At 37.6% G+C, this 23,721-nt stretch overlaps 2 protein-coding genes and 1 pseudogene across 2 annotated transcripts; 1 reads left to right on the top strand and 2 right to left on the bottom strand.

Moving 5' to 3' along the window:
- LOC120568435 overlaps window positions 1-4,680 on the bottom strand; it is a 45,316-nt pseudogene extending 40,636 nt beyond the window's left edge.
- A 1,594-nt stretch (window positions 4,681-6,274) lies between these two features.
- Window positions 6,275-12,521, bottom strand: LOC120569088. The gene is made up of 6 exons (XM_039816945.1): window positions 12,086-12,521; window positions 10,614-10,796; window positions 10,228-10,485; window positions 9,389-9,487; window positions 7,022-7,039; window positions 6,275-6,558 (listed from the first exon to the last, which is right to left on the bottom strand). Exons 1-6 carry the CDS (start codon window positions 12,150-12,152, stop codon window positions 6,473-6,475), a joined length of 711 nt encoding a protein of 236 aa, XP_039672879.1. The 5' UTR covers window positions 12,153-12,521; the 3' UTR covers window positions 6,275-6,472.
- A 2,455-nt stretch (window positions 12,522-14,976) lies between these two features.
- Window positions 14,977-23,496, top strand: ppp1r7 (protein phosphatase 1, regulatory (inhibitor) subunit 7). The gene is made up of 10 exons (XM_039815738.1): window positions 14,977-15,095; window positions 15,882-15,977; window positions 18,664-18,719; window positions 19,115-19,180; window positions 19,444-19,574; window positions 19,815-19,977; window positions 20,145-20,261; window positions 20,368-20,472; window positions 20,606-20,692; window positions 21,309-23,496. The coding sequence occupies exons 1-10, from the start codon at window positions 15,056-15,058 to the stop codon at window positions 21,483-21,485; spliced, it is 1,038 nt and encodes a 345-aa protein (XP_039671672.1). The 5' UTR covers window positions 14,977-15,055; the 3' UTR covers window positions 21,486-23,496.
- Window positions 23,497-23,721: the final 225 nt, after the last annotated feature.

Raw genomic sequence — 23,721 nt, 5'->3', positions numbered from 1 at the left:
ATGTTTGATTGTGTTTTGACTGTCGTTTTCATCGTGTTGTTTTATTACCGCGGTGAAGATAGTTTAATATTTGACATTCGTCGGTTTTCGCGGATGTTACCTTCAATAGCTCCGTGTCAATACTTCGATTTCCCCCAGTTTCTGGCTATGTTGTAGAGCTTATTTAGACAGACGTTTCACACTTATTTTTAACTCAAAATCACCAAAAATGTGGACACAGTTTAGAGCGCAAAGAACTGAATGTCTGTCCAACGCGCCCGTCACAATAGGCGTACTTAGGGACCGTCGTAAAATTGCAACTCCACTAATTTTAATCTTCATTAACTTTTTTGTTTTACAACATAGACATCTCAAACCACTTCCATTAAAGAGAAGGAGAGCCATTAAACATTTCACATTTGTGAATTAGTAAAAATAAATAAATGTAAATAAAGATGTAGGCTAAGTTACCAATAAATATGGTAGTTTCAACCATTTTCTAATTAATGAATATATTGACATTAAACCACCTGTAATATGTCTCAGACATCTTATCACAACTTTCACAGCTGTTGGTTTGTGAAAAAGTAGTTAGCAAATCCCGTAGCATCCTTATCAGTGACCTATAGTCTATGACTGCATATTTAAAGCTTTTCAATTCATTGGCTTGCTCATTTTTTACTATAATCACATCAAACCACCTGTAATATGTTTCAGGCATCCTCCCAGAACTTTCACAGCTGTTAGTTTGTGAAAAAGTCTTTAACAAATCCCGTAGCATTAAAAATGCATATTTAAAGCTTTTCAATTCAATGGCTTCCTCATTTTTGAATATAATCACATCAAACCACCTGTAATATGTCTCTGGCATCCTCTCACAAATTTCACAGCTGTTAGTTTTTGAAAAAGTAGTTAGCAAATCCCGTAGCATCCTCATCAGTGACCTATAGTCTATAAATGCATATTTAAAGCTTTTTAATTCAATGGCATCCTCATTTATGAATATAATCACATCAAACCACCTGTAGTATGTCTCTGGCATCCTATAACAAATTTCACAGCTGTTAGTTTGCGAAAAAAAAAGTCTTTAGCAAATCCTATAGCATCCTCAATGCATATTTAAAGCTTTTCAATTCAATGGCTTCCTCATTTATGAATATAATCACATCAAACCACCTGTAATATGTCTCTGGCATCCTATAACAAATTTCACAGCTGTTAGTTTGTGAAAAAGTCTTTAGCAAATCCCGTAGCATTTAAAATGCATATTTAAAGCTTTTCAATTCAATGGCTTCCTCATTTTTGAATATAATCACATCAAACCACCTGTAATATGTCTCTGGCATCCTCTCACAAATTTCACAGCTGTTAGTTTGTGAAAAAGTAGTTAGCAAATCCCGTAGCATCCTCATCAGTGACCTATAGTCTATAAATGCATATTTAAAGCTTTTCAATTCAATGGCTTCCTCATTTATGAATATAATCACATCAAACCACCTGTAATATGTCTCTGGCATCCTATAACAAATTTCACAGCTGTTAGTTTGTGAAAAAGTTTTTAGCAAATTCTATAGCATCCTCAATGCATATTTAAAGCTTTTCAATTCAATGGCTTCCTCATTTTTGAATATAATCACATCAAACCACCTGTAATATGTTTCAGGCATCCTCCCAGAACTTTCACAGCTGTTAGTTTGTGAAAAGTCTTTAGCAAATCCCGTAGCATTTAAAATGCATATTTAAAGCTTTTCAATTCAATGGCTTCCTCATTTTTGAATATAATCACATCAAACCACCTGTAATATGTCTCTGGCATCCTCTCACAAATTTCCCAGCTGTTAGTTTGTGAAAAGTAGTTAACAAATCCGTAGCATCCTCATCAGTGACCTATAGTCTATAAATGCATATTTAAAGCTTTTCAATTCAATGGCTTCCTCATTTATGAATATAATCACATCAAACCACCTGTAATATGTCTCTGGCATCCTATAACAAATTTCACAGCTGTTAGTTTGTGAAAAGTTTTTAGCAAATTCTATAGCATCCTCAATGCATATTTAAAGCTTTTTCAATTCAATGGCTTCCTCATTTTTGAATATAATCACATCAAACCACCTGTAATATGTTTCAGGCATCCTCCCAGAACTTTCACAGCTGTTAGTTTGTGAAAAGGTCTTTAGCAAATCCCGTAGCATTTAAAATGCATATTTAAAGCTTTTCAATTCAATGGCTTCCTCATTTTTGAATATAATCACATCAAACCACCTGTAATATGTCTCTGGCATCCTCTCACAAATTTCACAGCTGTTAGTTTGTGAAAAGGTCTTTAGCAAATCCCATAGCATCCTCATCAGTGACCTATAGTCTATAAATGCATATTTAAAGCTTTTCAATGCAATGACTTGCTCAATTTTGAATAAAATCACATCAAACCTCCTGTAATATTTCTCAGACATTGATGACCTTCAAATATGCATTTTATATATAATAATAGGTCACTGAACAGGATGCTACGGGATTTGCTAAAGACTTTTTCACAAACTAACAGCTGTGAAATTTGTGATAGGATGCCAGAGACATATTACAGGTGGTTTGATGCGATTATATCAATAAATGAGGAAGCCAATGAATTGAAAATCTTTAAATATGCATTGAGTATATATGAAGTTTGCTAAAGACTTTTCACAACTTAATGAAAGTTTTGAAAAGATGTTTGAGACATAGTAGCATGGTGTGATGTGATTTTATTCAAAATTGAGCAGAACCAAAAAGCAAAAACTTTAAATATGCATTCATAGACTATAGGTCACTGATGAGGATTCTATAGGTTTCGAACTGCAGACTATTTCTCAACTAACTGCTGTGAAAGTTGTGAGAGGATGCCAGAGAATATTATAGGTCGTTTATGTGATTATATTAAAAAATGAAGAAGCCATTGAATTGAAAAGCTTTAAATATGCATTGAGGATGCTATAGGATTTCCTAAAGACTTTTTTTCCAAAACTAACAGCTGTGAAATTTTTGAGAATGCGAAAGTATACAATTCCAGGTTGGTTTTTATGTTGATTATAGTCAAAAATGAGCAAGCCTCTTAAATTGAAAAGCTTTAAATATGCATATATAGACTATAGGTCACTGATGAGGATGCTACGGATTTGATAACTACTTTTTCACAAACTAACAGCTGTGAAATTTGTAAGAGGATGCCAGAGACATATTACAGGTGGTTTGATGTGATTATATTCAAAATTGAGCAAGCCATTGCATTGAAAAGCTTTACATATGCATTTATAGACTATAGGTCACTGATGAGGATTCTATGGGATTTGCCAAAGACTTTTTCACAAACTAACAGCTGTGAAATTTGTAAGAGGATGCCAGAGACATATTACAGGTGGTTTGATGTGATTATATTCAAAATTGAGCAAGCCATTGCATTGAAAAGCTTTACATATGCATTCATAGACTATAGGTCACTGATGAGGATTCTATGGGATTTGCTAAAGACTTTTTCACAAACTAACTACTGTGAAAGTTGTGAAAAGATGTCTGAGACCTAATACAGGTGGTTTGATGTGATTATATTAAAAATTGAGCAAGCCAATGAATTGAAAAGCTTTAAATATGCATTTATAGACTATAGGTCACTGATGAGGATGCTATGGGATTTGCTAACTACCCTTTCACAAACCAATAGCTGTGAAAGTTGTGATAAGATGTCTGAGACATATTACAGGTGGTTTGATGTCAATATATTCATTAATTAGAAAATGGTTGAAACTACCATATTTATTGGTAACTTAGCCTACATCTTTATTTACATTTATTTATTTTTACTAATTAACAAGTGTGAAATGTTTAATGGCTCTCCCTCTCTTTAATGAAAGTGGTTTGAGATGTCTATGTTGTAAAACAAAAAAGTTAATGAAGATTAAAATTAGTGGAGTTGCAATTTTACGACGGTCCCTAAGTACGCCTATTGTGACGGGCGCGTTGGACAGACATTCAGTTCTTTGCGCTTTAAACTGTGTCCACATTTTTGGTGATTTTGAGTTAAAAATAAGTGTGAAACGTCTGTCTAAATAAGCTCTACAACATACCCAGAAACTGGGGGAAATCGAAGTATTGACACGGAACTATTGAAGGTAGCATCCGCGAAAACCGACGAATGTCAAATATTAAACTATCTTCACCGCGGTTAAACCTTTTGCTTAACTTTCAATTCGACCCCAGCCTCTCCTTCCTCCAGAAATCAAACGATCACGTCTTTTTAGAGAATTTCCTAACATATATCAGTGCAAATAAAAAAATAAAAATGTATTTGACGTGCAATAATAACGTCAACTGGCTAATATTAACGTTTCAACAAGTTTTAGGTCGGCTAGCTATCGTTAGCTAGGCAACACATGCTAACGCTTAGCTAGATCACGGAGGTAACGTTAATGTTAGCACTAGCTAGCTAGCCAGACCTATCAGCGCTGGAGTACAAAACAAGAAGTCGTTTTACATCAGCCAAATCTATTTTGCATTAACGTTAACCTAGGTATAACGACTGCAGGTACATTTAGCTAGCTTTCCCTAAGTAGCTAAATGAACAGAAGTTAGCATAACCATTCACTACCATTAACCACTTTGAAAGTTTAATTACCGTCAAATGTGGCCCTTCTAAAACCTCAAATTTAACAGAACGATCTCACTTCTTCAAGAAATGTGGAATACACCGCAGCACCGTTCTCTCTCTCTTCTCTTTCTAAATTTTTAATTTCGTGACGATGACGCCACACGGGCCAGAAAGCTCCTGCGATTGGTTCGTTCAAGAAGCTGAAGGTAAGGAAAATTACTTTATTTGTTTCAGAGTTTTAGATTCCAGCATGACACTTGTATTCTGGATTCGTTTTTATATTTTAGAACAACCTTAAAAGTTATCCAATTCAAAGAACCATCAAAAAGATCAAATTAGTAAGCAAAAAGTAGAGAGAAGGCACAACGTTGAATAAATGTTCTATTCTATATATATATATATATATATATATATATATATATATATAACTAAAGGATATTTCAGTAGAAGACTCATCAGTACACCCAATACTCAGCTTCATGGAAAATAAGACGCATGATGACAAACTGACATCTGTCACGGACTGACAAAAAAAAACATACCGTCTCCGACGATAAACCTTATAAAAAAATACCCTTAATGTATTGGTGTCTCAAAGGACTATAGATGCTAGGATAACAGGAAGGATAATCCGATACAGCTTATTTTGATTGTGTTAAAAGAAAACAAACTTGCTTGCATTCAGCGATATGACTAGCATTTTCTGGAGACAGAACATTAATTATGGAAATGGTCATAAAATGTTCAAACCATCATACAAACTTGAAAGTCTGGTATTTTTAAAACTATTATCAGGTGAAGTATCCTATCCTTTTCCCATTGCTAAGATTGCTTAGATTTAAGAACCACTTAAGCCGCATCTATATTTGGTCAAATGTTTGTTGTCACATGTTATTAGTTCTAATATAATTTACATTTATACAAGAGTTTGTTAACTTTGCATAGTGTGTTATGCAGGTAGACTTTTGCGGTTTTTGACAGGTGATAGTGCTGTAATGCGATAAAAGTCAGTGTTGCACTGTTTGTGACAAGTGCTTCATTTTGATATTCCTCTTAATTAGATATGTAAGACTCAAAGCCAGGTCCAAACCATCACTTAACTGTGCCCAAATGAGGAGAGGTATCAAATTCTGGATTTGTCCTTAAATCAGCATTAAGGGTAAGCGGACAGCGTGAAAAAATATGAAAATAAACATTCCATAAAATAATCTTTAATTCAACAATTTCTTAAAGTTTACATGAATAGGGAAAACATAGACCATCCCAACAATGTTACAGGATCACAAAGAAATAGTAAAACCATAAGGATGGTAACTCAAACCAAACAACACAATCCAACCCTTTGGATAACTGGACACACTTCCAGTAGTCCATCCAGTGTTTGGCAGAGTTCAGTGTGATTGGTCTATCAGTGGCAAAACAAAACGCTTTAAGCAGGGCCTTATCTACAGACTTTAAGACAATTTGTGACATTCTCTGTCTTGACTTTCATTAGATACTGTACGTGCTTGAAATAGAACCTTGTCATTGTATTTATTTTTACATTAGTGTTCCCTGAATAGCTTAGTCCAGAAAATATTAAAAGACAGCAAACATGTTTACATTTTTGTGTATGTGTGTGTATTTATATATGCAAAAATAAGAAAATTCTATGCAATAAAAGAAGCACCAGTGTAAAGTGTGATACATATATTAAAGTGCACAAAATAACCATATGAGTTTCAGACAGTGGGCTGTTGGTACTTTAGCAAAGGTTTTGGTTACAGTCATGGAGCAATACTGTCCAAGTGTTAAATCAGTAAGTGGACATTCAACAGTAAAATTGAAGTAGAAAGCTCAAATGTGACCCTGCTCATCAGCTGGTGCTTTGAATTACAAGGTACGGTAACCACTGGCTTTAATGTCTGGAGCTGTTTCAGTCATGTCTTTAGGGTAATGTATAATCGAGCCAACAACACCTGCAAGGAAATCAAAGAGCACAGATTAGGCTGACATTCCTTGACAGAAAAAAAAAAAATAAAAATAAAAAAAAAAAAGCTAACCTAATGAGCTGCGCATTCTCACTCACTGTTAAAGATTATTGGATATCACACCTGATAAAATTCTTATGAGCATTAACTTTCATAAACTATCATCCCTGTGTCACCTGACAATTGCAGTCATAATAAAAGTGAGCCTCACAGTGACTGAATATGACTGCAATTACGCAGTGATACGTGCAGTATAACCTCACTGTGAGGTCATACTGCATGTATCACTGCGTGAATCATGATGGACAAAAGAAAATTAAAAGAACATGCCTATCCAAAGGGTATGTGGTTTTGAGTTCATTTAATATTTAACTCTATCAATATTTCCCCAAGACTGTTAACTGAGTAGTCTACAGGGACTAAAGAGATAACAGACATGTTGTTTTCTTACCTCCAGGGTGTCTCAAACCTAGGCAGAGAGTGAGAGAAAGACAAAGCACATCATTATGCCTTATACATTTCCCTGTGGGTATGAGACTCCAAATGATGTGACTCATGTCAATCATGTGAAAGCAAAAGTTTCAAATATAGGTGTTAAATTAAAGTGGATGTAAAGGGGTGATAGAATGCAAAACCGATTTTACCCTGTCATAGTTGAATAACGACAGTTCGGTGGGTAAATAGGACGTACATAGAAGCTCAAAGTCCCACTGACACCCCTTTACTATGAAAATCTCATATTTTGAAACTGCCGCTGAAAACGGGCGAATCCCAACAAAGCTAGTTGCTTACGCAAGCATCTCAAAATCCGGAACCTTAAGAGAACAGTCACGCCCCAACATTTACATAGGCTACACAACTGACCTGAGATCAGGTAGTCTTCTGAATCTAGCTAGGTCACGCAGATCTCTGCTATTCCATTACAAAATTCACTTCTGAAACTTTTTTATGCAAGAAATCAACCATATAAAGCTCAAATATGGGCCGCTTTACGAAAATGGATGGCTAATTGCAAATTTTCTCCGACTGTATGTCGGAGTTTAGTGCCGGTGTTGGTGCTGCCTGGGTTGCTACATCGCCGCCCTGACCGCAGTGTCAGAGTGCTTGTTACGCCCGCAATCTTTTACCGCAGCCCGCAGGTTCCAGTAAATCTTATAATGGGTATGTGTGTTGAGTTATTTAAACAAACAATCGGGGGAATAAAGCCTCTTGTCCGCGAGTCTCATTGAGAGCCGCGGTGAGATGGAGTCCATCAATGAGAGCTAGCTAGCCTCCTCCTAACTCTGACATTCACAAAAATACATTCAATTGAAATCCGAAATCGGACAAGTGTTAGCTAAGCTTATAAAAAGACCTTGAGGAACCTGTAATATTCATGCCGTGACGAAATTCAAACTGTAAATATAATTTCGTTATGGCGAAAGTGAGCAAGCTGCGATATTTCCCCATTGTAATGAATGGGACATATAGCAACTGCTCGTCCTACACAGATGCCTCGCGTTCATAAAAATGCCTTAAAATCAAATCGGACACAACGGTTAGCTTTATAAGACATTGGGGAATGATGTTGTATAAGTGGTGTGATGAAATTCAAACTGTAAATATAATTTAGTTATGGCGAAAGTGTAGCTAGCTAGCTGCGGTATTTCCCCATTGTAATGAATGGGACATATAGCAAGCAGCTGCTCGTCCTACAAAGTAGCCTCACGTTCATAAAAATGCCTTAAAAATCAAATCGGACACAACGGTTAGCTTTATAAGACATTGGGAATGATGTTATACAAGTGGCGTGACGAAATTCAAACCGTAAATATATTATAGTTATGCCGGCAGCTGGCCGCGGAGCCCCGTAGTGCAGTATCCACAAAGGGTGACTTTGCCCTGGGTATGGAGCCCAGCAGCCTGCCGCTTTCTCGTCAGACTGTGTGGAGCTCCTAAAGTCCGACACGTCTTACCAAATTTGCAATTAGCCATCAAATTTTGTTTTAAAAAGTCTCAGAAGTCTCAGAAGTGAATTTGGTAATGAAACATTGCAGTGTCTGGAATATGAGATTCTGTCGCTTCTCTAATGTATGTGTATTGGGGATTCGCTCAACCAATCAGCGCGCGTCTCTAATATGTGCGTATGGCAAGTCGCTCAACCAATCAGCGTGCAGCTCATCTAAATATTCATGACCATACCATATTTGGAAGAAAAGCTCTTGTTACAAATAGGGCCAAAACACAGGGATGCATAAGGGCCAATAAAATATCAACCAGGCCATTTTCAGCCCAACCAATGTTACATACCCCATTAGGAGACCATAAGGAACAGTGTGAAATACCCTATATAATCATTCTATCACCCCTTTAAATAGTGCTGCATAAAGATGAAATAGTGCTGCATACTGACTCAGTGGTGAGAAAGGCACGGTAGAGACTGTTTCAATATAGACGCCTGAGGAAATTCTGGGCATTCCCTCAAATACTGAGAAATTTCTACTCCTGCATCATCAAGAGCCTCTTAACAGTAAACATCACTGCCTGGTATGGAAATAGCATCAAATAGGACCGCAAGGCACTGTAGACAGTGGTTCATTTGGCTGAACACACACACAATAGACAGTGTCTTACCCTGCCTAAGAGTATTTACACCAGGCATCGATAGAAAAAGGCTAAGAGAATCATCAGAAATCCAAACCACCTGGGCAACAGCCCTTTCTCCCTGTTGAGGTCGAATACAAGGTACCGCATACACCAGGCCAGCACAGAGAGGCTCGGGAGGAGCTTCTACACTCAGGCCACTAGGATCATAAATGAGGACACGGACAACACTCACCCTGGTTTTTGAAGAGGAGGAGGCTGATTACGATAAGTCCTGTAAACGCCAGGAGCACCAAGATTGGGATCAGAAACTGAGGCGAAGGAATTCCTGGAACTAGAAAAACAAATACAAATGTAACCCGACTGCATGCCAACAAACAGGCCACTGTAAAATGTATGGTTAACTCTATGTGGAGGTGGACCGTTGTAATAACAGGGACAAACTGATGCTTTGTTTTCATAACCCTTTTATTTGTTTAGCATGCATTGTGTCACAGGACTTGCAGACCAACTGCATCAGCTGCCTCCACCACCATCAGCATTTGGGCTCCCCCAATTTTCAACCCTAAAAGAGTTCAAACTACCATGCAGGTACAGCTACGGACCCAGAAAAGGATTATCTTATATTATCGTTAATTCTATAGGTTATCACTCACATTGTAGTGAGAATAAAAGTGAATGAATGACAAAGTTGCACCTGATCATTCATGTCACAGGCAGAGTGCCTTAACAATCATTTATTTTCCACTTTTGCACTTAATGAAAATGTGTTTCCATGAGAGCATCAAGTAAGGCTAAAAGCAAAGGCCATTAGGAAGAGAATTACTGTATAATATTGCGCCATTTTGCACCATGGTTTGCTCAAATATACACAATTCTAGTTCAAATCTGGTAATTTGATTGTAAATATTGGCAGCTGGTGTCCACAGCACAATACTGCAGTATCAACAATGTGGTCATTTTGAAAAGACGTACTTTGTGGGTAACATGTACTCATTAGGTTCCAAATCTCTTAAAGCACCAGATAGTTACCAAAAAAAATAAAACCTCTCCAAAGCCAGAAAGAATATATACCTGACTGCTCCACAGAAAGTACAAGTTCTCTCATCAGCTTGATGCAACCCTCCTGAAGGGGGGTCCTTGCTGTCTTTATGCGCTGCTCTTCCTGGTCCCACAGCACTTTTAAGGCCAGTGCTTCCGGTACGTGGGCTGTCCACGTGTCAGAGTGGTCCAGAGTCAGATAGACCTTCCCATCATAGAACACACGGTCTGTCCAGTGCAGTTGAGACCCCTCCAATATGCATTCACGAGAACGAAGGACAGTGTGGTTTCCTAGGGAGGAAGATAAAAGGCTAATAGACACAATATTTGACCGACAACAAGATTAGATCCAAGTTGAGGTTATGATAAGGTCAATTTTTGTCATTACATTCATTTCTGGTACATGATGATTTTCTTACTTAGGACTGAAGTCTGGTTGACACCGATAAGAGTTGGAAGTTGTGCATCAGCTGACATGGTTTGGATAATGCTGTCAACTTCCTGGTTTTTGCCAGTAAGAGAGACTCCATTGAGAAGGACCTGCTCCACGACCTGCTGAGCACCCACCACTCCCCACTGCTGGACCTGCACTATGATGGTATCTAACGGTTAAAAAAAACAAAAGTAAGACTCCAAACGTTAGTGGGTTTTAAGTCCCCACAGGAATTGTATTATGTAATGAAGCAAGAGATGCAAAATAGGTTAAAATGTAACTTGTCCACAACACATTTTAGATTACTCATTTGCAAGTAGCCCTGCATAAATATTTAACTTTGCAAAACATAAATAGATTATAATAGCCGTGATACAAAAAGTAAAAGCAATCATTCTGCTGAATGGCCCTTTTAAGTGGGTTAAATTATGAATGTTTTATTGTTGTTGTTCCATGTGGCATAGGTCCAACCATATATTGGGTACTTATTATTGTAATGCATTGTACATAGTTAATTTTGAATCTGCAAAGTATCTAGTCATTGCATTTGTACTGGAATAAAAAAAAAGTAGCCTAAACTGTATTACCGGTTTCGTTAGCTAGACCTGTACAATCTGATGCATTCTTACAAGAGACCTAAAATAAATTTTTGTTGACACAGTCAGACAGGGACGGATTTAAGTCCTGGATTGCATTTTGTTGGGAGGTGTTTCCAACTACCTGTTCCCTTATGTACCCTATGTAAACAGGGATGGATGATACGGTTAACTTTCAAATTAAAGTATTCCAACAATACAACACTACAACTAGGCCAGCTATGGCCTCTGGGGCTAACACTCCTTGTTAGTGTCAACAAACACTGAGCACTACGGTTTACAAACAGAGTTAATTGTATTGACATTGTGCAGTTGTAAGCCAGCTGTACAATAATCAATTATCCTGTGAAAAAACGAGCAGTTAAAAAGTATAAAAATTACAAGTATACAAATCTTCGCAAATTTGAATGACTCGAGTGTATGAACAGAAACCATAGTGACCTGCGTGAAGCTGGCCCCCCATCATCCAAACCATTAGTTTGTGCCGGTTTGCGCCGTAAAAATTATCGTTATTAGTTAATAAACTTTACATTTTCTGGCCAGTGACATCACCCAGCCCACCATTAATGTCCAAATCTCCCCAGAATGGTCTCAATCGTTTGTGCTATACGGTCTATGGTGCTATACGTTTTAAGTTACAAAGCTTTATACGTTACACGCGTGACGTCACCCAGCCCCCCATTAATGTCAATCTCAATCGTTTGTGCCGATTTGTGCTGTTAAAAAAACATGTATTTATTACCATAGTGTAGCCTACTGCTACATGTGTAACGTTACGTGCTTACAAAGGCTTAGCTGCTAACGTACATAAGCATGGGGTTGACTTAACATGCAATGCAAAGAGACAAGCTTCTGTTCTTACCTATTGGAACAGGACACCCCAGTGATAGGTCCCATAAAATCAGCCCAAAAATGCCAAGAAAATGCATTTTAAGCGTCACTTGTTGTCGACTTAAAACCGAACAATGTTCAACCGTCAAGGAAGGACAAAAGTCTCAAGAGATATAAATAGCAAGGATAGTGTTAAGCCATAGCGATTTAAGCGTAACCTGCGCACTAATGATACATCCAAGAACCAAAACTTTCACTTCTCTCCTTGTAGGCTACTGCGCACTTCCTCGGACTGTTTCGCTTTGACAAACTTTTGTTTAAATGTACATCCGTCTCGCTTCTGATTGGTTAACATATAGCTGGCACATCCCTATTTTATTCTATGGCTCTCCCTCACAGATCCAGCCTAACTAGGTCCTGCTCCAGGAAATGAGTTAAACCAAACAAGCACCTGAAGTCAGAGGTCAGGAGGTGGCTGTCCGAGATGGCCAACTAACTGATTCTCTAACAGCAGTAAAAAGTACAGTAAACGTTAGATCATTCAACACTGAGTGCGGTAACTATGGTAACATGTTTTCACCATGGCAACAGAGTCATGGGCATTGTCATGTTTGCCAATAATAAAATGTAAATGTAGCATTTACCTAAGTAGCCTACAGCTTTAACATTGTACTTGAGTCCACTTTACGCTTTAGACTTGTACTACATTCCAAAGGGAAATATTGTAGGTTGTTCTCCACTAAATTAATCTGACAGGTATAGTTAGTGGTGTAATTAAAATTAGCTCACATTAATGCTTCAGTGGTAATAATCAAAAATATAATACATAATAAATGAAGTGACAAGTTGATACTTAAAGTATATTTTGCTGATAATTCTTAATTTTAAGTAATATTTTGAAGGCAGGACCTTGTAACTTAGTATTTTAAATTTTTTTTTTTACATTGTGTTATTGCTACTTTTACTTATGTAAATTATCTGAATACATTTACCACCACTGACAACCACATCACATATTTTTTTGTGGATCAGTGGAGTCAGATTTTGAAGTAGCAGTGAGGTTCCATCTTCTACTGGATTTTCTGTTGGACATTTTTGTTGCTTTCATGGCCATTTCAATTAATAGCAAGTGATCACCAAGTGATGAGGGGGTCTCTGTTTCTGGAACTCGTCAGCTCAGGCTTAACAAACTCAGAGTATCTGGTAAACATACTTTGTAGAATAGGCTCCTCCACTCTGTATCAGGACAGAACACCTCTGACATGGTTGGATAGTATTACAAGTCTATGTCTTGAAGTCTATCTAAGCTACTCAGTTGTTATGTATCTGACTTTACCTGTTTGCATATCATTTTCTCTGGATAAACTACAAATATTAAAGAACTAAAGACATGTTTGAGGTCTCTGTACAATGACTTAATTGTCCTTTATGGCATCCATTTTTAAATGTAGGCTATCCATTCAATAATAATTTTGGATATTCCAATACAGGGAATGCATAACATCCATTCTTTTAAAAGACTTAATAGGCTAAGTAAATCTAACTGCTGTCTGCTTTGTCCGTGATTCTGTGACATGCAGCTTCCTGTGATCCTGCCTGTTGTCAATTACTGTTCATTTTAGTAAGTAAAACGTTTAAACTTATTGTTATCCTGGCTGACACAGCCTGTTGTTTTTATTGGTCTGATAATGGAGGTGCATTTTGTTCATCTCAGTCTCTCAGTTTAATATTAGGTCAAGTATAAATTATATGTTCCTATTGTTATCATATCTCTTTATAAATGTTAATGTTATCAGAAACGAATGACATAGGAGCATACTAATGATTAGATATGTTGAGTTATATCTATTTTTTTTTTTTTTTTTTTTTTTTTTAAAAAAAAATATAATTTTTTTATAAATTATTTTGGTGGTGTTGTTTTTATACATATTTTTTTTAAAAGTTCTTTTTTTTTTTGGGGGTAGTTCTTAAAATAAAGAAGAAGGTATAAGCCCGGGGAGATGGGAATTGATTGTATAAACAGTTGGCTGAGAGTGCAGGGGACTTTACAGAGTGAGGGGATTTTAGGAGTCAGGCTGTTTTATGCTTCATGTATTCCAGTATGGCTGGCTTTGCATTGAAGTATGATAAATATTACCTACACCACACTTTTGTAGACAATTCCTTTACAAGCTTGTGATCCTGCTTACTTTAAATAGTGTTTCCTTTTTTTTAGATTTCTTAAATGTGTAAATGTTTCTTCTTTATTTAATTCTTATAATAATAACAACCCTGTTGTGACACTGCATAAACCTCCATCAGGAATTACGTTGGGATACATATAGAGTGTTTGTGTTGGAAACAGTCAAATGTTTTGCACCAATTAAATACAAAAAGGGAAAACTACTGACTTTGGGGTTAACCTAGAAAAATGAAGGATTTTTAAGTTTTCTATTTTGTTGCCTTGTTGTTATTCTTGTTCTTGGTCTAGGAATTAATCAAAACATACTTACAACCTGTACTTTAGTAAAAGTAGTAATACCACAATGTAAAAATACATGATTGCAAGTAAAAGATCTGCATTGATAATTTTACATAAGGAAAATAAACAAAAGTCTAATCAGTAAAATAAAGAAAAAATACCCATTATGCAGAATGGAGAATTCCACAATTGGACTATTGTTATTGATGCATTAACATGTATACAGCATTGTAATGTTGTAGCTGATCTATGTTGTGCTTTTTATACTGTTGGATAGTTTAATCAATACAAATGCATCATATTCTATGTTGATCACATGTTTTTATATGTAAATGCTAATCTGCAACATAACAATACAGCTGTCAGATACATCTAATGGAATCAAAAGTAAATTTCCCTCTGTTTTATGGTATTGTTTTAGTAAATACGCAGTACGATGTGTGGTTTTCAGCGTGGGCCTCCAGCGCCCTCCTGTGTCTGGCCACAGTATGAGCCTTCACTGGATTGGCTGAGCGGTTGTCAGGACTGTTTACAAGAAACATGGCTTCCAGGTCTGTTGGAGAGCATCAGGAGATGGAAGGCGAGTAAATGTGTAAAGATGCCCCCGTGACATGGTTGTATTAGCTGGGTGAACTGGCATTAATTTAGACAAATGTACCTATTTATATATGAGCACATCCGGCGATTAGTTTTCCTTGTTACGAACCACACCTTCACCATTGGCTTGCTAGCTAACAGGCTAACAACAATCCTCGTTAGCTGACGTTATTCAGTTAACGTCAATTCACACAGTCCTTCTAATCGACATCTAATTTCCGTTTTCATAGCTGCGTTGTCTAGTCTAATGGTTTGAAATTGATTTTATGTTTAACGTAGCTCGTCCGCCCATATAACATATTTCTAGTCGTAAACCTGTCTACTGTGGTCCAATTAGCTACCCAGCAAGCTAACATGGTTAGCAGTGTTTACCCCTTGTGTCAATGTGAGTCAGCTAATCTTAGTTTGCGAATTGTCTCTAAACTGGTAAGATTGGAAATACAGCTGTGATCACATCCACATCAATTCAAACTAACCGATTTAATTCAGTAACGTTAATAGTTGTAATCCCGGGTGGGCACACATGTTTTCGCAATGTTTGCATGTTGCAGAGTGTAGACACATGATCTAACGTTAGTAGCCTTTGGTTTGTGACAGTCAGACAGAGGCTGGATGCTTCACATGACATCCCCTGACTCCTCAGCAGGCTAGGTGGAGCCTAGTCTTTGCATCACATTACATGTGCATCAGTTACACGTGTCGCTGATACAACAGCTCTGCGTCTGTATAGAGAAATATAGCTTCACTTGTCTTTGTCTGCTGACTGTAGTTGACCGAAGGGGTGAGTCTGAGGAGTCTGGTGATGAGGAGACTAGGAGGAGGAGTATCAATGGCAACGTGGACCCCACTCAGCCCTCTACCACTGGTAAATCAGCACATCTGCAGACCGCACAGCTAAAGTGACACAAGTCAGGCTGACAACTGTAATGTTATTCCATGTGAATGATCAAGAGTGTGACACAGATCAATCTATCTACATAACAGCATTACGTAACTATGAGTCTTTTCAAGTGCTTTAAAGGGGTGATAGAATGATTATATAGGGTATTTCACACTGTTCCTTATGGTCTCCTAATGGGGTATGTAACATTAGTTGGGCTGAAAATGGCCTGGTTGATATTTTATTGGCCCTTATGCATCCCTGTGTTTTGGCCCTATTTGTAACAAGAGGCTCGTTCGAGATGAACTGCGCCTCGAACAGATTTAGTCTCTCTGACTTTTAAACACAACTATCAGCCACACAACATGTGTTCTGTACAGAATAAGCTTTTAAATCAGACAAATCACAGTTAAAATCCCTCCGATTGAAAATCAATAAAAAGTTTATATAAAACGTCATCATGTTGAGTGGATTCTGAACCAATCAGCTGTTTGATCAGCTGAGAGGCCGGCGTTTCCCAGCATGCCCTGGGTCCACCTGCGTCCGCCTGGCTCTTGCAGTTGGTGAAAAGCAACTGCGCTACCTGCGTCTCAGAACTGCGGCCGCCTTGGTCTCGTGAGATTATCGTTGCCCACGTGTGCATGACGTCAGAGCAAGTCGGGATCAAGTCGGACACAAATCTAACCGGCATGCATTGGGCGCCGATCGCCGGTGATCGATTCTGCGCAGATCTGGCTCATCTCGAACGAGCCTAATAGCTTTTCTTCCAAATATGGTATGCTCATGAATATTTAGATGAGCTGCACGCTGCTTGGTTGAGCCTTATCCCCGTACACACACACACACACACACACCCGTAGAGACGCGCGCTGATTGGTTGAGCGAATCGCCATACACACGCATTAGAGTTTGCGTGCTGATTGGTTGAGCGAATCCCCAATACACACACATTAGAAACGCGACAGAATCTCATATTCCAGACACTGCAAGGTTTCCTTACCAAATTCACTTCTGAGACTTTTTTATGTGAGAAATCAACTATATAAAGCTCAAATATGGGCCGTTTTACGAAAATGGATGGCTAATTGCAAATTTGGTAAAACTGTGTCGGAGTTCAGCGGCCTGTGTTGCTGCCTCGCCGCCCGGCCTGCCTTCCTCCACAGACCCCGGCCTGCTGTGAGCTCGATTGAGCTCCGGCAGCCCACAGCACCTCATACCCGCGCAAAGTCACCGTTTGGGCTAATGGACTACTACCAAACGGCGCTGCCCTGACAGAGCTCCAGGGCCTGCATCTCCTCTTTTCCTGCTAGCTAAATGGCCCATGTGTGAGAGTGAGAGCGCGGTCAGCGAGCTTGTTACACCAGCAATCTCTTACCCTATGTTACACACATGTCACGCCACTTAGCTATACAACATATACCTAAATGTCTTATTAAGCTAACAACGGTGTCCGATTTCAAGTTAATGAATATTTGTGAGCTGTAAGGGTTTTGTTAGCTGCGACTGTCCCTTCAATCTTATGTGTACAGATTGCGGCTAGTTAGCTTCATTTTTGGTCGTAATTCGAGTATATTTACAGTTTGAATTTCGTCACGTCACATATACAACATCTAACTAAATGTTTTATTAAGCTAGCAACGGTGTCCGATTTCAAGTTAATGAATATTTGTGAATTCCAGAGGAATTCTAAGAGGAGGCTGGCTAGCTCTCATTGATAGAGCTCCATCCAGCCGCAGGCTCTATCAATGAGACTCGCGGACAAGCGGCGTTTATTTCCCCTATCGTTTGTTTAAATAACTCAACACATTATAATTACACACATTAAAAGAGTAACTGGAACCTGTGGTAAGAGAATGCCGGCGTAACAAGCTCGCTGACCGCGCTTTCACTCATACACCGGGCATTTAGCTAGCAGGAAGAGGGGAGTTGCAGGCCCTGGAGCTCTGTCAGAGCAGCGGCGTTTCGTAGTTCATTAGCCCAAACGGTGACTTTGCGCGGGTATGGAGTGCCGTGGGCTGCCAGTCGTGACGGAGCTCAATCGAGCTCACATCAGGCCGGGGTCTGTGAAGGAAGGCAGGCCAGGTGGCGAGGCAGCGACACAGGCAGCACCGGCCTCTGAAGTCCGACACACAGTCGGACAAAATTTGCAATTAGACATCAATTTTTGTAAAACGGCCCATATTTGACCTCTACATAGTTGATTTCTCACATAAAAAAGTCTCAGAAGTGAATTTAATGGTAAAATAGCAGATGAACAATGTATACATTTTCTGAGATCTGCACGACCTAGATTCAGAAGACTACCTGATCTCAGGTCAGTTGTGTAGCCTATGTAAATGTTGGGGCGTGACCGTTCTCTTAATACACCCACGGCTGTGACAAAGGTTCCGGATTTTGAGATGCTTACGCAAGCAACTAGCTTTGTTGAGATTCGCCCGTTTTCAGCAGCAGTTTCAAAATATGAGATTTTCATAGTAAAGGGGTGTCAATGGGATTTTGAGCTTGTATGTCCTATTTACCCACCGAACTGTCGTTATTCAACTATGACAGGGTAAAATCGGTTTTGCATTCTATCACCCCTTTAAAACTTCCTTCAGTGTCTTTATGATGTTTATGAAAACCCTACCTTGTCATATTACGTTATCTGATTTGTTCTTGCTTCCATTCCAAGGTAAAGAAGAGTCTCCTGTTGACATGGACACCATAACCTTGGACCCAGAGGAAGAGGTTAGTAGATGGTCTAAAAACATTGCTGCAGTTTGGCAGTAGCTACTGTCACAAAATGTTGTAATGCTTTTTAGCAAATCCCAAGCAGAATTTCCTCTGCGGGACAATAAAGTATATCTTCAAATGTCCTCCATCTCAATTTGGTAGGATGATTATAAAAGACTTCAGTTGTCTTTTAGGAAGGTAACATTTTTTGGTAGATTTTTATTTGTAGAACTTGGGAGTAGACATAAAATTCTTCATTTGCAATGCAATGTTATATGTTAAAATGTTATGTTCTTCTCTGACAGATGTTTAACCACTGCAACTATATGTTTGGTGTCTGTCAGTCCACAACGTGTGGGCTAGGCACTTGTATGTACATGATTAACTCTAATAACTACTTTTCTTTCTAGGATGTTGATCTTGTTCATTGTCGTATTGGAAAGATTGAAGGATTGGAGGTGCTACAGAAAGCTAAAGTAAGTAATCTCTGTTTTTAGTGCCACTGTCAGTGAGTTATGAAGTAATGGTAGCAGCGTAGTATGCAGAACCATTATCATTATTTATTTTTCTCTAGAGAAACCAGACAGAGCTTTGGTTGCGACCATTTGTTCTTTTTTCTTTGTTAATCATATCTAAAAAAGTTAAATTTTTTTTTAATAGAAGGGTTTATGGTCTATGATGAAATACAGCTATTGATTTATATCTGTTAATTGCTTTCTTTTAATCCTCCTTTGTACAGACACTCTCCTTACGACAGAATCTCATCAAAAAGATAGAAAACCTTGAAAGTTTGAGCTCACTGCAGGAACTAGATCTCTATGACAATCAGATCCGCAAACTGGAGAACCTGCAGACCCTCACAGAGATTGAGTAAGTCTGAAGAAAACAGAAGACTTTGTTTCTATTGTTTCCGCATTTTACATATTTTCCCTTCCAGAGAGGGCCAAATTCAAGTTATTTGTTATACTGTTATGGCAAATGCAAATTTTTACGTATTGGTATCAGGTGATTGTTGGGGTGTTGTATTTTCCACGCAGATAACATAGATCAAAGAACCAACATCTCAAATACAATTAATTCTAATCGTATACTTGTTTAACTGATCCACAGGCAGCTTGACGTGTCCTTTAATATGCTGAGAAAGATCGAGGGTTTGGAGCATATGACTCGGGTGAAGAAACTTTTTCTGCTTCACAACAAAATTGGCAACATTGGCAACCTGGACCACCTCACAGGCCTGGAAATGCTGGAGCTGGGCTCCAATCGCATCCGGGTATGTCATAAAAATAAAATAAATGTTGTTAAAACTTTGCAAATCAGAAACTACGTATGTGAACACATGTTTTTTTTTTAAATGATGGTGTAAAATTATATATTAAAGGACATTATAGTGATTATGTCGTGTTTATTTGTGCCTCTTTCATTTTGTTGTGTCCACAGGTCATAGAGAACCTGGATACACTTGCATCTTTGCAAAGTTTGTTTCTTGGCACCAATAAAATAACTACGCTTCAGAATCTGGAGGGTTTACACAACCTGACTGTTTTAAGCATTCAGGTCAGTCACAAATTCTCTTCAACACCTGTGTAAGTGGTTACAAGAATAAAACTAAAGTGTGTATGTGGAAACATTGGTGGATAACGTAGTGTACTTTTATTTGCAGAGTAACCGGATTACTAAAATTGAGGGTCTACAGAATCTTGTCAACCTGAAAGAGCTCTATTTGAGCCACAATGGCATTGAGGTCATTGAGGGCTTGGAAAACAATGTGAGTTATAGAAATTCCACAGCCTATGTATGAAAGAGCTGAATGCCAAACTGTCCATCATGTATTCTGCTAACTGTGCAAACATTTACAACAACGTCTGTTCTGCACATTCAAACACTCTTTTCCCTCACAGAAAAGGCTCACAACCCTTGACATTGCAGCCAATCGAGTAAAGAAAATCGAAAACATCAGCCATCTGACAGAGCTGCAGGAGTTCTGGGTATGGATAGTTTGTGAAAGTAAACTGGAATGTAATTTGATGATAATTTGATCTGCCACTTGTCTGCCTTTTTAAAAGTTTCAAGGCTGCTTAGATGAGCATGCATGATTAGACATTTCTGGTGACAGCCATTGAGAATTTGTACTACTTCCCACAAGAACCTAGGGGAACAGATAAAACAAAATGTACTTTGAAATGAAATACCCCAGGTTAATTTCCCTTTTAGAAAGTTGATTTACAAATTCATAAGAAACTTATTTAACATTTAATAAATTGTTAAGAACACACTATATAGTTGTAAAGCAACATTAGGGCAATTTAAGTGTTTATTTTACCTATATAATAAACAATTTACATATAGAATATACAGTATATGCAGTCTATGTTGTTAACAAATACATTAATAAGCACTTATCCTCGCTAACAACTATGTTATAGTGTGTTATAAACCTTGATTAAGTAATTTATAAAGTCTTATTAATTCTTCCTCTTTTGTCATCACATCCTCTACATTGTATGGTGCAAGAGTGCTTAAAGTTTGTGTTTGAGCTATATTTGCAAGGCAAAACTAAGTCTGTCCTCTTATTGGCTATATTGTCTTTCAATCCCTCCCCAGATGAACGATAATCAGATAGATAACTGGTCAGATCTCGATGAGCTGAAGAATGCCAAGTCTCTGGAGACCGTCTACCTTGAAAGAAATCCTCTACAGAAGGATCCGCAGTACCGGCGAAAGATTATGCTAGCGCTGCCCAGTGTGCGCCAGATTGACGCTACCTTCATCCGCTTTTAAACTGAAGTGTAAAATTTACCTGCCAACTTCTCAGTGTTCTCCCTCACCACCCTGCCTGCCCCGCTTACAAAACAAACTTCATTTTGAAACACACTGGCCTCACTAAATCACATAGTCACTCCAAACACAAATACACATTCCAACATTCACTGTCACCCCATGTATGCACTCATTCACACCTTGATCTATGCTGTTGTGTGGAAGCTTATTTATTTATTAAGCTGGACTGTGGAAAGGATTTAAAAAAGTACCCTACACCCATGTCATTATGTTTCCTCTACACTTAATTTTCTTTTATTGTTTTGTATGTGGGATACAGTATGGAGACACAATCAGTCAGTGCCCATCAGGAAAATAAGATATGAGTCTTATTTATTCATGTTGTTGAAGTTGCGCATATATATATATATATATATATATATATATATATATATATGTGTGTGTGTGTTGTGAGTTTTTTCCTTTTGTTTGGAGAGGATAAGATTGTTCTCATGAGGTACACAGTGGGTAAAATAACAATTAAACATCAACATTAAATGGAAAGTCCATAATAAAATAATTTAGATATTTTAATCTTCAGAATACTGCTTATCTTATTAGGTTTTTACACGCTTCAAAGCTGTCCTGAACGAGTTACCAAACTTTACAGCCACAGAAACATCTATAATTAAGCCTAATATGCCAAAGTGACACCATGCAGGTTCATGCCAGTTCAGTGAAGTGGCACCTGCTTGCATCCGTCTTTTTAAGGAAAACGGCAAAAACTGATGAATCATTTTAATAAACTGGTATAAATCTTGCTTTGGTTCTCTTGACTTTGAGAAAAATTTTCATTAATTTGATTTGAACTGATAACAGTAAAATGTAGATTGTTTTTGAAGTGAATTTACTTAATAATGGCAGGACTGGTCTTACGTAAGTGTTGTTAACTAATGTAGAATATATTAAATCTTGTTAATTTACTAAACAAATTTTCGGTTTTAAAATTTCCGAAATGTAAAACTACTACAGTGACACATTCTGTAATATTCTCATTTATATGGCATTCGGTATTGCTTAAAAATAGATAATCCTGTATATTCATGTTTGCCATAGGATTTCGTAGATCAAGCACTAAGATGAACAAAAAGTGAATGGCCTATTCTTATGGTCCCCTGTATATAATGCTTGAGTGCACTTGATTTACTCCCGGGTTACAGTTAAAATGTGATGCATCTTTTATAAAAGAAAAATGTCCCATGTCCATTAAACACTTATCTCCGCTAACAAAGTCACATTTGGACACAGCAGAAACGCATCAGATTTCAATAATGGGTTTACATGGAGAATGCTAAACTAAGTGGTTTCTGTGCAACATAAGATACGTATAATTATTATCTAATTCCTTTCATCTGGGTCTAAAGTGCATATTCAACCTGTTAAAGTAACCTGAGTTAATATTGCATCACCCTTTGTAGTCAAGAAAATAATAGCATAGTATGCTGGTTTTTATCATGTCTTTAGCTGACAAATTGCTCTCTTTCAAAGGTTTTCAAATTATGATCATAAATCCAAATAGTTATGATTGGTGATTTTGACCATGTCTCAATAGAACATTTATGAGCCCATTTCAGAGGTGAAACGGAAGGACATTATATATTATGATTGATATGTTATTTTATGTTCAGCTTTAACTATAATTAACTTTACAATTGGCCAGTGGGATTGGAAGTGTCACTTAGTGTATTTGTAAATAATTTAGACATATCATGATGTAGAAAGTCAGTGCCATCATCACCTTCCCCTTGTAAAGTGAAATCCTTTTTTTTTTTCTTACTTGTTTTGCCAGGCAGCACAGCAGATTTGTGTGAGATACCGTAATTATAGCTTGAATTTGATTGGTTATTGAATGAGCAGTTATTCGAATTGCTAGTAGCTGATTGTTGAACTGAGTCTTCAGGTTACAGACTTTGTTGATGATGTTTTCAAACTGAATGTATTATGCAAATAATAAAGTTACAGTACTTAAAAAGAAAGTCTGTAGTTTTAATTTAAGAGGTATAATATTTGATGCAGTCCAATTTTGAAACTAGCCCATTGTCAGCTTGTCTCTTGAGTATCCTTTAAAACCTTCCTACAAAGTCTTTTATGTTAACTTTATTTACAATGGAGTATAACAATAGTGACACATAAAACATAAAAAGGGTCACTTTAAAGTTCAAATTCATTAGAATTATTAAAAGGCTTTTTGGCCTTT

Source organism: Perca fluviatilis, chromosome 11 (genome assembly GCF_010015445.1).
Source record: "Perca fluviatilis chromosome 11, GENO_Pfluv_1.0, whole genome shotgun sequence".
Lineage (NCBI taxonomy): Eukaryota > Metazoa > Chordata > Actinopteri > Perciformes > Percidae > Perca > Perca fluviatilis.
Note: the sequence above shows the minus strand (reverse complement) of the source record. Positions and strands in the feature narration are given on the sequence as shown.